At 37.1% G+C, this 15,828-nt stretch overlaps 2 protein-coding genes and 1 non-coding gene across 3 annotated transcripts; 1 reads left to right on the top strand and 2 right to left on the bottom strand.

Moving 5' to 3' along the window:
- The first annotated feature begins 60 nt into the window (after positions 1-60).
- Positions 61-9,392, top strand: LOC141656542 (uncharacterized). The gene is made up of 18 exons (XM_074463480.1): positions 61-412; positions 1,035-1,071; positions 1,802-1,932; positions 2,106-2,204; positions 2,298-2,456; positions 2,557-2,638; positions 2,921-3,054; positions 3,379-3,518; positions 4,440-4,490; positions 4,581-4,663; positions 4,774-4,828; positions 4,918-5,029; positions 5,520-6,036; positions 6,301-6,514; positions 6,668-6,738; positions 7,827-7,995; positions 8,082-8,205; positions 8,446-9,392. Exons 1-18 carry the CDS (start codon positions 253-255, stop codon positions 9,189-9,191), a joined length of 3,084 nt encoding a protein of 1,027 aa, XP_074319581.1. The 5' UTR covers positions 61-252; the 3' UTR covers positions 9,192-9,392.
- Positions 9,393-9,549: 157 nt separating this feature from the next.
- On the bottom strand, positions 9,550-9,623 carry TRNAI-AAU (transfer RNA isoleucine (anticodon AAU)). The gene has a single exon. It is a non-coding gene; the product is annotated as a tRNA-Ile (tRNA).
- Positions 9,624-9,957: 334 nt separating this feature from the next.
- On the bottom strand, positions 9,958-14,000 carry LOC141656541 (protein APEM9). Its single transcript, XM_074463479.1, is given in 7 exon segments — positions 9,958-10,324; positions 10,647-10,816; positions 10,818-10,955; positions 11,253-11,538; positions 11,867-11,944; positions 12,088-12,246; positions 13,773-14,000. Coding segments are annotated over 7 exon segments (1,047 nt in total). The 5' UTR covers positions 13,856-14,000; the 3' UTR covers positions 9,958-10,191.
- Positions 14,001-15,828: the final 1,828 nt, after the last annotated feature.

The raw sequence follows: 15,828 nt of genomic DNA, 5'->3' as shown, positions 1-15,828 counted from the left end.
GCTCAACCCAAAAGAGTAAGTTAACCCAAACTTGATATAACCCCACCTACCAGTTAGGTCATGTTTGTTTTGTAGAATTTGGTAGAACACATTACCCGTCACACCCCAACCCAATACACCTAAATTAAACCCGACCCATACCCTTTATCCTCCCTCTCTTAACCAAAGTGTACAACTCCATCTTTAAACCCTTAATTTTGATTGCTGCAAAAACCCTTAATTTCTCAATCAATTTCTTGACTGCTAAAAAAAATGGGGAAGAAGAAGAAATCCAATGAAAGAAAGCAAAGTGAACATTGCCCAGCTACTGTATTTGTCTCCAAACTTCCATATTCGTTCACTAATTCTCAGCTTGAGGAATCTTTCAGTGATGTTGGTCCAATACGACGTTGTTTTATGGTCACTAAGAAAGGTTGCTTCTTTACCCAATTCGTAATTTCTATCAAGTTTTCATCTTTTTGTGTTTTTTTGATGATTTGTTTGATTTGGTTATGTGGGTATTTCTTAGTTCTGTGAAAAGTTGTTTACTTTGGTTAAATTAGTAAGTCTCGCTTAAGACCGTCTTTAAGTGTGAAACTGTTCAGGAACATATCTCGGAGACTGGTTAATGCTCATTACTGATCGGGTGTCTGTCTTGCTTTGAATCCGTTTTATGCTTACAACTGTCTGAAATAAGAATTTGTATTGTTGAATTTGAAATTTTGGTTGGTTTATGATGTTTTTCAACTCTGGCGATTAATAAGCACTGTTTTAAGTGCGAAATCGGTCCAAAAACATGTCTCTGATACTAATTAATGCTCATTAGTAATCGGGTATATGGTTGCTTTGAATCTGTTTCATGCTTACAATCGTCTGAAATAAGAATTTGTATGGTGGAATTGGATAGTTTGGTTGGTTTATGATGTTTTTTTTAGTGTGTTAGATGTTGATTTTTGTAAGTATTGTGCTCAGTTGTGGTTTACTTGAGCTGCAAATGAAGTTTTGCTTGTGAATGTTTGTATATGTTATCTTCTGATTATGTTTGCTTTTCGCAGGTTCAACTGAACAACCGGGCATCGGGTTTGTACAATTGTAAGTGGACTGTGTTACTAGATGTTTGCGTGTTTGTTGTATATTGTAGTTACTTGTAGTTACCTTGGTAGTGGATTATCAAATTGAAGAGTTGGTTGTTTTTGTGTAAGTGAAGGCACGAGGCCAGTGCAATAGTGGGGAGGTGGGATTTGAATATGGGAGCTATCGTAGACAAGACCTGAGTCCCTATCACTGGGTGAAGACCTCATCGGTGTATCTAAAAGTGTATCTGTGTGAGTGAAGGGGGTTTATTTTACTCCTTCCACCTCCCCACTTCTATTGTCCCCTCCTTCCTCAACATTTATCCCAAAGTTAGTGTCCCTTTCTAAATTTAGTATGGAAAAAGTTTAAGCTTCCAATATCGCCCCTAGATATTTAACCATCACCATCTCCACCATAATAATATTTCTTCAAAGTCAAATTTCTTCAAAGTCAAGGGGAGAGTAGGTAGTTCGTCAATTTTCCTAAATCTTCCCAAAATAGAACGGTAACAATAAAAATGGAATGGAGGGAGTATAATACGGAGTACTATTTATCAGCTGTCTCATAAACAAGATACCTACTTTATGCTACCTGCATTTTTGTACACCACTTGGCCCAAATGAGTTAGTTAAATTGGTACAACCAAATTTCTCATGTCATATGCGATAGTGTTTTTTTTTATAGTGGACAACCACCTAGGTTGTGGCATGTAATCACATTTTGTTATACTAATTTTTCATGTTTACAGCGCCACTGCTGAGGATGCTGGTCGTGCCATCGAGATGAAAAAAGGTTCATCTATTGATGGCAGGAAAATTATCGTAAAGCATGCTAATCATCGTGCTCCTTTAGATCAACGTCGACCTAAATCAAGCCAAGGTTATTTTAAACTATTATATTTGGGTTTGAGATTTAAATTTTACTCCCATGTAGTAGGAATGTTGGATCAAATATCCGACTGTGCTATTAGTGTTCTTTTCTACAACTCATTACGTAAGCTATGGTGTTTAATTAAGTCATGCTAAAATTTTCTTGCTTTTATGTTCTTACAGCAGCAGATTCAAATGACGATGTTGATCAAGAGAATGAGATAGATGGTACTCCACATGTTGCTGAAAAGCAGGAAAAGGCTCCAAGTGTATGTGAAACAGGTAGGTTCTCTCATTTGAGAAACTCCTTTTGTGCACCTCTATTTTGTTTCTCTAGGATCGTATTTGGAAAACTGATATTTTGGAATATAATAGGTGAACCAGTTCAGTCACCAATTAAGGCTAAGAAAATTTGTATTGATCAAACTGGTGAAGACAAGAGTTCAGAAAAACAAAAGCCTTCGGTAACTGAGACGGATAGTGCTTCACTTGGCCCCAAAGTGCCTGAAAAGCCTCCAAGTGTTTCTGAAACAAGTACGAAATATGAGTAATCAGTTGAAGAGCTCCTTTTATCCTCTCATATTTTGTGCCTGGAAGATTGTTGTTTCAGAATGACATTCTTGAATTTTTACAGGAAAAGCAGTTAAGCCATCAAAGAAAAAGAAGAAACTCAGCAAAGCTCAGATTGCGGAAGGTAAAAGTTCAGAAAAACAAAGGTATGTGAAGGGTTTTCGTACTTTTCTTGGTTCATTGTACTAGCTCCTTTTGTTACTACCATGGTATTAAATCTGAAAATGTGCGTCGTATCAAGCATTTCTAAACCAGTGTTTTTTAGTAAATTTCAAACATTTCATGGGAATTTTTTATGTGGGGGTAGGGGTGACTACAAGGAGGGGGGGGGGGGGGATGCATTAAACATTTGTGCACACTGAGTATATGCTTCCTTTTGACGAGAAGTTTGAATCTGATGTATTTTATGGAACCATGAATGTATGAAGGGTTGCGAGGACTGTTATAATTGGAGGCTTGTCGAATCCTGACATTGCCGAGGAAGCTCTTCGTTGTGCAAAGAAGATTGATGGTGTGTGTTCTGTAACATATCCACTCCCAAAAGAAGAGCTAGGACAGCATGGTATGAATTCAAATTTTTTTCAATGCCCTCTCACTTTGATGAGTCGCAGAACTTCAGCTAAAATAAATTGTTTAGATTCATCTTGCCTGCCCTTTTCATGCTTCCTTATATAGATATTTTCTTGAGAGGTCTCTATAATCCGACACAAGGTTATTGTTAGCACTTCTCATAAATCCTCTAGAGCCAAAAGATTGTTTATTAGCCGCGTTATAAAAATGGCATAGCCTTATTTTCATGTTTATAGTTTGTTGTTGACATTTATTTTCTAATGCAATTAGATTTGTGCCTTTAGTTGTTAATTAAATTGCATGTATATTTTTTTAGGACTTCATCAAGATGGATGTAGAATGGGAGCTGCAGCAGTACTTTATGCAAGTGTTAGATCTGCATGTGCTTCTGTGGCAGCTTTACACCAAAAAGAAGTAAATGGAGGTTCAGTCTGGGCCCGACAACTTGGCGGGGAGGTAAGCCACATGGATGAATATTATTCTTAGTTTCAGACTTATGGATTGTGCCTTCCTCAATCTAAATCCTGACTCTAGGGATGTTCGTGTTCTATAAAGCATGTTTATATTTAAGGAGGGGAGTCATATACAGATTGCAGAAGAGGGATGAGATACTGATTTCTGGAGTCTGGAGATAAGTGGTAGAGGAACTCTTTATAGTTAATGATACTATTTGAGGATTGATTAAGTGAACAATGTTAGGCTATTTTATGACTTCTTGAGTGTGCTTTGTGTTTTAGACTATGTTACTCCGACTCGGCTTTAGTGTCGGACTCGATGTCGTTCATGGCATCAGTCAGTTATTTTGTGAAAAATTCTATGGATTTGGCTTAAATTCTTAAAACTAAAGTGACAAAATGTCTGTGGCGTGTCGGCATGGTAAAGTCTTTGGCACGCGACACGCAGCTGCAGCGACAACTTAAGTTTTGAAGTAGCATAGGTTTAAGGGAAGAAAAGTTCTAGGGCATGTTGCTCTGCCTTTTGTTTTTCAAGTCAAAATGCTTTGTAATTGAATGTCAAAGCCATTTTTTACACTTGGTGAATGCAAGCCCATGGCCTGTGATCTTTTAGATATGATGCAAAATCGACCTTTCGCAATGCCCTCCATAGTCCAAGTTTCAGTGGTTTATGAGTGCTCGAAGAGGCCATTAATTGCATAAGCATAGCAAATCCTTGACCTTTTTGTTCATGGTGAAGCGTGGATTGTGTGGTGAATTTACATGCTAATTGACTTTCTGTAGAAGGCTTAAGAGTTGGAGGTTATCTAAGGCACGCTAAAAATTTCCTTTCACATTGACAGTGGAAATTATAGAAAATTGTGTTTATGTTCTGAGTGCCAAGGAAACTTGACAGCTCTAATAGTATTGCATCTGTCTACAGGGGTCCAAGGTGCAGAAGTGGAAAATTATAATTCGCAACCTCCCATTTAAGGTTCATTTCTCCCTTTCTACTTTCTTAAAAGTGTTTTTTTCTTGCCATTTAGAACTATTAATCTTTATCTTGCTTGATTCCATTGTGCAGGCTAATGTAAATGAGATCAGAGAACAATTCTTAGCTGCAGGGTTTGTTTGGGATGTTTTTATTCCTAAGAATCCCGAGACAGGGTATTACCCTAATCTACAGCTAGTTACTATATCAATGTAACCCACCCACCCCAACCCATCCACCCACCTCTTTTGCCTGCTTGTATGACTTCTGTTATCTTTGTATCCAGGTTGTGCAAGGGGTTTGCATTTGTTAAGTTCACAAGCAGGCATGATGCCGAAAATGTATGTTTTATTGAAATTTGAAATCAGCTTTCAGTCCTTTTACCAAGGATGAACTGATATAACCTTTTCCTTTTTACTTGATTTGATAGGCTATTCTGAAGTTCAATGGAAAGAAATTTGGTAGTCGTACCATTGCAGTTGACTGGGCTGTACCCAAAAAAATTTATACAAGTAATGTTGCAGCTAATGCGTCAGAGAATGGTATTTTCCCTCTCTATCTTTAACTCACTTTTTGTTTTGGGCCTTGCTTGATGATCGGCTCGTGGCTGTAAGAGGAGGCTATTTATGTTTTTTCGCTTTTTATAGGTTTATTTTAGAACAAGTTTAGTAAATAGTCAGTTTTAGTTTTCTATTAGTATGTGAAAGTACTACCACTAAATTTTATAAAAATAATCAGTGTTAGTTCTCCAATTTTTATTCAAACAGAGCAAAAGATTCGCCATTCTTTGGCTTTCGAATATGAACTTTTTGCGCTTCTTAAAGATTCACTACATCCTACTTTCTTTGTATTTCCCCCACTATCCTTGAAAGTCTGAAACAAATACTCGCAAACTAAACACGCCTTTGGTATCTTTTAGCAGAAGTGTTCTCAGCTAGTGGCATGACACTTAGGTGGCTTCTTGTTGTCACATGGCTAATCTCTGCTGCAAAAGGATATATGTAACATATGCATGATTCTTATCTATGGCAGGACAAACTGTTGATGAAAACTCCGATAGCGATGCTGATGGAGCATCTGAAGATGATAACGTGAATCCTGAAAAAAAGGTTGAAGCTGAAGATGAGGCTGAATATGATTCAGATGCCTCCTATGAGGAAATGGAAGATCTCTCTGATGCCATTAATATGGATGAAGAAGTAGAATTATCCCGAAAGGTCCTTCAAAATGTTATGACAACCTCAGGGAAAGAAGCTTCTTCATTGAATAATGGGTCACCCCCTGCAAAGAATAAAGTAGATTCTACAGAGCTAAACCCCTCATCCAAGAAGCCAATAGCTGAATCTAAGCCGCCTAATCAAGCAAAACCTGGAAACAATAAAGGTGGCAAACATGCTGAATCTAAATCCATTAATGATGAAGATGATCTGCCTAGAACAATTTTTATAAACAATCTGCCTTTTGACTGTGACCCTGAAGAACTTAAACAACGGTTCTCTAGTTTTGGCGAAGTGCAGTCGTTTGTTCTTGTTCTTCATCCACTGACAAAGTAAGTTTACCAAACATTTATCTTGTTACTTGAGTTTTTTTATTCATTATTTCACTTAATACCCATTTGAGTATACGGAATGTCTCTTACTCTCTTGTAAACAGTGTTACACTAAGAGAATGTAAAATTGTCCACTAAAGACACATGATATATCCATCTCATTAAATGTGGTAGTTACTAAATTAACTGTAAGGGTTCCTGGGCCAAATAACATGCGGTCTTACAATAATACTTATGCAAAGAATATATAATGGTAATGTGCAGGAGACCCAGAGGAACTGGATTTCTTAAGTTTTCAAAGGCTGAGGCAGCTGATGCCGCAGTTTCTGCCGCAAATGATGCGCCTGGTCTGGGAATCTTCTTTAAGGGAAGGCAGTTGAAGGTACTGAAGGCGTTAGACAAGAAATCAGCTCATAACAAAGCAATAGAGAAATCCAATAATGAGATTCAAGATCAGCGCAATCTCTATCTTGCAAAGGTGATCTTGATTTTTGTATCCTAATGTTGTGGTTTCTGATGTTGAAAATTCATTACCTTTTTTAAGGGGGTTGGTGTTTTTAGTCAATATATACCCGTATATGTTTTCTGGATCTAGAAGCTTATACGACTTTATTATTTTCTGCGTTAATAGGAGGGTTTGATTTTGGAGGGGACTCCCGCTGCAGAAGGTGTTTCAGCTGAAGATTTGGCAAAACGTCAAACGTAAGCTATTAATTACCAAATGTCGGAATTACATCTATGTTACTCGATACTTCACTTAGTTGCCGTATTTCGTATCCGATACGTATTTCGTCGGATACGATACGACACTTAGATACTTCATTTTAGACCAAAATATTGAAAATTTCGCACAAAATAGCCGTATCAGATACTCCGATACGTATTTTGTCGGAGTATCTGAATTACCCAAGATTAAAATTAGCCTTACACCTGTGTTAGACTGTTAGCAACACAAAACGACTGTTTCTGAATTACCCAAGATTAAAATTATTTCAAGAGCTGCATCGAAGGACCGCCTACTTCACAAGAGCAAGAAGCGCAACCACTTTAGTGAGCAATTTTGATTTATTCCATCATAATCAAGAACCAAAGAGTTATTGAGTCCTTGGCTCCGTTGGAAATATGGGACATACCAAAGTCGGAATCAAAAACAAAAATCCTGAATGGACTATCAACCTAATTTTTTTTCCTCGAATCACAGTTTTGCACAATTAATTTTAAAATGATTTTATACATTATGGAATTAATTAACATATACCTTAACTAGACAACTTATGATGTGCATCTATTAGGGCTAAAAAACTTGGCGAGAAACCTAGCAAGATTAGGTTGGAAAACTCTGTAATGTCTAGGACTCTAGCAGATTATGTAAAATGTATTTGCTGTACCAAATTGAAGTACATATGATATATGTGGTGAAGTCAAGTATGACTATTGAAGTCTTGTATTTCGGTTTCTTTTTTTAAGACCATCTTATGTTAAATATAATGTGAAACAGCCTATTTAACTCATAACACGATCTATGTACCCAATAACCCACAAAAAATTAAGTAGTAGCCCATTTATTAGGATATATGTGTCTGTCTCATACTCATGATATCAACATATGAAGACACTCCCTATTTGTTCTGTTAAGTGTTAACCGCTGGTTTCTTGCTTGTAGGAAAATGTTCGCTGAATTCCTTTTTGTGTTACACAAACCTTTGCTGTATAAATATTAAGCAGCAGGTTATACTTTGTTAATTCCCTCGTCGTCAATGGGATATTTATTGTAAATTTGTCTAATGCAGATTGCAGCAGAAAAAGATGACTAAACTTCAATCGCCGAACTTTCATGTTTCCAAAACAAGGCTGATCATATACAATTTACCCAAATCCATGCGCCCGAAAGAACTCAAAAAGCTTTGCATTGACGCTATTACCTCCAAAGCTTCCAAGCAGACACCTGTGATACGACAGGTTCGAGTTCTAGTGATTGTTTTAGCGTAAATATAATCATTTGATTGCTATATAATTTGTTTGCTAATGCGGTGATATCTATGCAGATAAAGTTTCTTAACAATGTCAAGGATGGGAAGGTGAAAAGCTTTTCTCGTGGAGTAGCTTTTGTGGAATTTGCAGAACATCAACATGCGATTGTAACATTAAGGGTGCTCAACAACAATCCAGGTATTTTTGAGCCTTTTAATTTTCATGAGTTTTCATATGCATTATTCTCATGATAATAATATCGAGAGACTGACCCATACGGAGTATATCCTAATAAATAGGGTATTTTATTCATCAAGTTAATGAAGTTGGTCTCATATATGTTAGCGTGGGACCGTCTGACTAATTGGGCCGTGTATATATTTGTCTGAGAGATTACTCTTTTTATAATTTGACATACCATTTTTGTTATAACTATAGAGCCGTTTGGTCCACAACATCGTCCTATTGTGGAGTTTGCTGTTGACAATGTCCAAACATTGCGGAAGAGAAACCTGAAAATCAATGATCAGCTTCAGGAAACTGGCGATGGTGAAGGTAATGTGCGAGAGAATGATAGTAAAGAAACATTCAGGAAAAGGAAGTTTTCAGATGAGGCGGAAGATCACAAGACCGGCAGGAAATTCGTCAAGGGAAATCGTGCAGCTGGTGGGTCTGCCATTGAAGGGGAACATTCTAGCAAGAAAGCAAAGGGGGATCGAGTAAGACAAGACAGAAGGAGCGATCCCTCGGGCGATAAAAGTTACCCGAACCAGTTTCAAAATAAGCCTAAAATAGGAATGGATACGGAGCAGAGGAATAGGAAGCCGAACGATCATATGGACAGGGGGCCGAGAAATAGGAAGGTAAACAATCCAATCGATAGAGAACCAAGAAATAGGAAGGTAAACGGTCCTGTGGATAGGGAGCCGAGAAATAGGAAGGGAAACGATCCAATGGATAGGGAGACGAAGAAAAGGAAAGCATATGATCATTCAGTAGAGCCTAATGAGGGGAAGAGTTTGAAGAACAGGAGGAAAAAGAACAAAGAACCAGTCGGCCGGGATGTGGTTGATAAGTTGGATAATCTGATTGAGCAATATAAATCCAAGTTTTCGCAGAAAACAGATGATAGTGATGGCAAAAAGCAAGGTTCTAAGCAGATTAAAAGATGGTTTCAGTCATGAGTAATTTTCGGAGAAACGGCTTTTGTTCGTTTACGGTAGTTGATAATTTAAAGTTGGTGTTGAGATTGTTGTACAATCAGAATTTTGACACTTTTTCGAGAAATCTGCATAATCTTGTACCGAGTCTTTATACAAAACTTGTCATACGTAAACTGATTTGTTTTCAAATTCGGAAGAAAATATTTAGCAAATTTGGTTAACACATCTACACGGGTACTGCAAATTTGTTTTCAAATTAGGATTCGATGATGCTCAAAAATTTATCAAGAAGGGTACTGCACAACATGTACACGGGCCAACACAATCAAATGGCCTTTCCCGTGACCAAGAAGCAGTTTCTTGTGAAATTAGCAAAAAATGGCCTATGCAGGTCTCGAACCTGCGACCTTCGCGTTATTAGCACGACGCTCTAACCAACTGAGCTAATAGGCCACCTGCTTGTTATCCTAAACATATTGTATATAGAGTAATATATGAACAAAACCTTTTTTTTTTTTGAGCGAAAACATTACTATATGAAGTACTCTATTTCAACAGTCAGCAACTCAGCACCCAAGTAAATTCATACAGTGCCGAATGAGCTCAGAAGTTTGGAACTTTGTAGAGCAATCCGTATGTTTCATACCATCGTTTTATTCTGATTACAAGTCAAACTATGGTCTAAATATGGGCCGCAAAGAAGTTTACAACAGCGGCATATTAGGCCAACGACTGAGATTACATCGCAAATGGTCGATTCCAAGAAATTCTCAAAGCAAGATTTAAAACTTGTTGTATCACTTATTTCACTTTCCTTCACCTAGATCAACATACAGGAAATTGACAGACTAAAATGACATTGGAATACATAGGAATGGAGTAATGGACCATATTAGATAAATGTGCCTATGAACACGAGTCCCTAGTATCTTATTCACAAGTGCAAACCCCTAACCGTTGCCAATCATCATTCTCAAGACTGCCGTGAAAACCAAGATCCAACACGCAAAGGGAGCCTAGGTCATCTGGATCTGTTAGCTGGTGGGGCAGGAAGGGATTGAACAGCAGCCAAAGGATTCACTTGGTATGAAAACGCGAGTTGCCATATGTCCGCTATAGCTTGTTTCAATGCTAGTGCGCGTCTTTGAAGAATCCTGCGGATGAAAAGCAAGGGACTGATTCAGAAAAATACAACCAAAGCAATGTTTTGACATGGAGCGTACTTAAATGGCAATTTTCGTTTTTCTTTGTGTATGTTAAAGGGGTCACAATTCACAAGGGTAATTTCGTTGTTGACGGGTTTTGAATTAAGGTTATGAATACGAACCCTCAATACCTAAGAGACAATGAAAGCAGGCTTCTTTTGGCTTGGATTATAGCTCATGAAATATTTCACAAACAAAACGAAGATGAGAGGCAAAGGGGACCTTAAATGGAGGCACAATAAACAAGCTCATAAAGAAGAGGTTGACTTGCCTCATAATAGTTTCACGTTTCTTCCGAATGAAGTAGCAAGTCAGGAAAATTAAACAGCCCAAAAATATCCTCCCATTCGATGCATCAAGATACTTGTAACATCTTGCGGTGATGTTCTGAAGCCTACTCCAAATTGATTGTTTCAAGCCTTGATTGCTGAAAACAATTGTGGGCCTTGTCAGACTGTTTGATTTCTTTCTTAGATAGGGGGTAGGATTCGGGTTCTTCTGCTACTGGTGATGAAATAGCATCTTGCTTTGAACTGGTAGATTTCATATGATTCAGAGAGATAAGCCGCCTCAAAAAATCCTAAAGGCACAAAAAAATTTGCAGTAGAAAGAAAGATTTCATCAGGGAGCTACACTTACTGTATACTTTCAAACAAAGTTACATTTACGCATATATTCAAGCATGCAGTGAGTAACAATTTCTCTGTTATTTATTAAAGATGTCAAAACAGATGACAGATAAACTGAGATTTATAATATGACAGTAAGCCAGTAACCTAATGGTTTATATTTTATAATACGCTGTTGCGCCATTAAATTCTCGAATACTCCATAGGTAGCTAGAAGGGGATTAGGAAAAGAAGATGGTATGTCTCACCTGCCGTGATTCCTCAGGTAATTGGGCCTTCTCAATCCATAAGATAGCATGATCAACATCATTTAGAACACCAGCGAGGAGTGTAAAGGCATAAAATTCAACGGCTTCAAGGTACTCAGCCACTTCCAAAGTAGATTCTTCAGCACATGCTGCCGCATCAGTTTTCTCTAAATTCAAACTTGTGAGTGCATAATATCTCTCATTTTCGAACTGCCACTTGGCAAGAAATTTTTCGAGAAATTTGCAAACTCCAGATGGATTCCCGCTTGAGACTTGGATACATGCACTGAGAAAACAAAATCAGAACATTAAGAACTATGGTCTATGCAAGTCTAACAAGATACGAAAGCCAAAAGCAGGCACAACACCTAACGACCATTTAATGATGTATGCAAGAAGAAAAAATTAATCGAGATCAAATGTAAGTGGTGCTTGAGCTCTATTAACAACTGCCCTTTTACTTATGCACTTCTGCTCCTTGATCCCCTCCCCTCCCCTCCCTATAGTTTCAATACTAATACTCTTTCATAAGTACCATACTCTCCACAACATTGCGAATTGTTGGCATTCCTTATCCAGCCCTCAAATACAGCAAACAAGGTAATAGAGAATACCTGTGCAGAACAACTTGAATAGGGATCTCAGTCACTGATCTAAAATAACACTCAAGTTCATTCATCAAATCGGACGTCCTGACATAAAAATTAAATTTCAATAAGATAATAAAATTTAAAAAATACCGAAAAGAGACAACTTTAAAAAGTACCGTTACTTCCATAATGTTTCTATGAGATGACAGCTACTAATAAGACAACCGAAGCAAGTCAGGACATACCTTCCAAATGCTCTCCATGCCTGGACTAGCACCATTGCCGTGGACTCTATCATGTCAACAATCTCAGTCGTGGTGTTTTCGTATACATTGTCATGTATACGAGTCAAAATTGAAGAGGCCAAATCTGCTGCGTCCTCAAACATTCCACAAACAAGGTACCTGCACAGTGCAACGAATTCGCATACACATTTGAATAAGGTTGATGCCTCCTTTATAGTCCCAATAGGTTGTTCGACCTCATTAACCGGAGAAGTGGTTATGTTAACAGCAAACTTGATGCAAATTACCAGATTCCCGAATTCATTAACAGACAGTTCCAGAGACTGTTACTTTCGATTAAAATCATACCAGAATCGTTATACAGACAGTTTAACCAACTGTTCGATCTGATTGTTTCCGCTGCAAACTCACGAGTTCTATTCTTTTTGAGTAGAATTCGTATCAAAACTTCCTTGAGAAAAAACCTTATGCAAGTAGTATCTACTCAGTACATAACCCTAGTGCCTCAAAGGCTCTCGCCTACGGTTGGCAAAGGAGATTGGATATTTGCACCTTTTCCTCTTTCACACTACCTTCATCACAATTATTTGGTTACCTTTGATTAAAATACCCCTCGCAGTGAATAAAAAAGGTAAACAAATGATTGGGACGGAGGGGAGTAGTTAATTTCCAAATTATCCAGTGATGAAAATTCTATTGAGAATAAAACTAATCCCAGTTCTTGGTTTCAACCCCACCCCAATTTGTGAATCAAACAAACCCTAATCCAATGGTTAAAGATAATTAATTGTGTTCCAAAGGGTAATCCCATCTCCCCTCTTTTACCTAAGGGTGTGTTTGGATAACAAAAGTGGAGGAAAAGGGAGGGGAGGGAGAAGGAGGGAAGAGAAAGGGATGGAAGGGAAGGGGAGGGAGAATGGAGGAGGTCATTTTCCCTCCAAATTTTGCCTTTGTTGAAGAGGAAATAATTTGGCTTGGAGGGGGGAAGTGGATGGATTCATTTTCCCTCCCCTCAAAATCCCTCCACCTCCATTTTGCTAACCAAACAAAGGATTTATCATCCCTTCCTTTCCCTCCCCTCTCTTTCCCTCCAAATCCTCCTATCCAAACAGACCCTAAGGGTATGTTTGGATTGAGAGATTTGGAGGGAAAAGAAAAGGAGGGAGAGTAGCAGATTCAAAATTCCTTGTTTGGATAGGAAATAAGGGTGGAGGGAAATGGAGGGGGAGGGAAATGGAGGGGGAGGGATTTGGAGGGATCCAATTTCCCTCCTCCAAGTCTAATCAAAATTTCTCCCCAATAGGCAAGATATGGAGGGAAATTGTATCCAAACAACCACACTCCATTCCCCCTCCCCTCCGCTTCTCTCCCTTTCCCTTCCCCCTCCCCTCCCTTTCCTTCCACTTTTGCTATCCAAACACACCCTTTAAGTCATTTACAAATCTTGTTCCTAATCAAAGTTGCAATCTTTAGTAATACACAAATCCTTTGGTAAGGCGGTCTTAAACAAGAATATAGTAAAAACGGAAACTTTTGATAACTACCTTTACACAATATTAGCGTAAAACCGTCTTACAAGAGACCCATTGACTAACATTTGAATCTACAATGAATACGCAATCATGATCATTTACTAAGAAGGAAAATTCAAAAGGGTAAAAATGAATTAATTAATGGGAAATTACCGTTCAGCAAGGTCAATATCATCCCAAGATAATGAATTTGATGGAGGAGAAGCTGTGATTTTGCTGGGTTCAACATCTTCCATACTCAATTCCTTCCAATTTCAATTTGGTAATTAAGGTATTCCCAGTTGAGGATTGTTCTATGACTGACGACTATGTTTGGAGTTTTGGAAGATCAAAGATACAATCTTTATTTTTTGTTGAGTGAAGAACAAACAAAATAATTTGGTGCTATCAATGGAAGTGTGACTGACGACGATGTTATTGTTGTGGCGTAGATGGGCTTCAAACCTTCGACATTTATCCCTCCCAACACAAGTAACACAACAAAAAAGCCTTCTTTTGTGGTAAAGTTAATCCAATTTTAATTCACAAATTCTCATTTTCACATTACATATTATCGCAGTGAATGATTTGAGTGAATATTACTTTCGTGTGGGGTAGATAAGACAAAAGCGAATACCAGGAGTAGCAATCTTTTTGTCTTATCTAAATACAATGGGTATTCTTGGTAAATCGCGATGCTCTCGCGACGGATATGTCCGTCACAAGAGAGACTTGATGATTTTAATTAGAGATCGAATAAGCTATATAACATGGATGCTTTTATCATTTAATGCGTTTTTTTTCCGATGTAAAGGGAGTTACAAGAGTAATTTTGATACTGGCGGGTTCGAACCCAGATTATGAATACCACATCTCCAAAATCTACCAACTAAACTAGTTAATATGTGCAAACCTAAATCCCCAAACTAACCCTAAATGACATGTATATGTTCACATCCAAAATTGGCCATGCCCTAAATCCCTAACTAACTTGTCCATAAAAGAATCATTATGACACGGTCTCAAATGATTCAAACTAACTAGGAAGTACTATCTAATCACAATATAAGAAATAACATAGCATGTAAAATGTGAACCTATGTTAAATTTATTGACCAATCCTTTCAACTAGTTTAGTTGGTAGATCTTGGAGATGTGATACTCATGACCTGGGTTTGAACCCTGTCAGCATCAAAATTGTCCTTGTAACTCCCTTTATATTGAGAAAAACGCATAAAGGATTAATTCAACCACTTTTATGATGAAGCCTTTTTTTTTAGCACTAATGATTCAATGAGACTTGAAATGATTCGATTAGTGCATTCAAACTAATCTAAAATTATGATACAAACACACACATGTTTTTTAAAACCCGTGCATAATTGCACGGGATCGAATTATCAACAATTTGACTAAATACAATTTGCCTAAATATATAATATAGTATGAATGATTGATTTACGTTATAAATAAAATTATCATCAATGTTTACGAAATTAGCAAGTATCCATGCTTTTGTTTTAAATTATATTTTTCACTAGGAAAATTAGAGTTAATAATTTGAAATTAACTTCAATTTTTATACAGGAAAAAAATCAAACTATATAAATATTTCTTACAAATACATAAATTTTATATTTATATTGTGAACATTATAAATTATAAAATATGATTAAAGATGAAGTTTTTTTTTTTTTTTTTTTTTTTTTTTTTTTTTTGGGGGAGATGAAGTTTGTTTAGTTTAATTTAATTAAACTCTAATTATGGAGTAACATTTATAGTTATATTTTTTCTTTCTCACTTGAAATCACAATAAAATTAAAGTTGGTGGGGTCACCTATCCCCTAAATCAAGCGGCCAATCATTTGCTTATAAAAAATCCAGCTTTTATATATAGGAGATTATTAATTTGGTATGAGACATTTCATATATATTTCCCTTTGAATCAATTTCAATTTTTTGAGTTACGAGTACATTTTTGTTTTATTCTTATAATGTTATTTAACAACAGTAGTCAGTTTCTTGCCAAACCAACTAAGGTAAAACAATGTTAATTTCTACTTTGTATCATATTTACACTCGTCTATTTAAATCTAAATTGAATCAAAATATAAAGTGGCCAACGAGAATACCATACTTCTCTAGTAGGAACAGGGGCGTCTTAAAGTAGATGGAGGCCCAGTGCACCACAAAAAAATGAGGCCCTAAATATAAATGTATAAGTGTACTA

This window comes from Silene latifolia, chromosome 5 (assembly GCF_048544455.1).
Source record: "Silene latifolia isolate original U9 population chromosome 5, ASM4854445v1, whole genome shotgun sequence".
Taxonomy (NCBI): domain Eukaryota; kingdom Viridiplantae; phylum Streptophyta; class Magnoliopsida; order Caryophyllales; family Caryophyllaceae; genus Silene; species Silene latifolia.
This window is presented reverse-complemented; position numbering and strand designations above follow the sequence as displayed.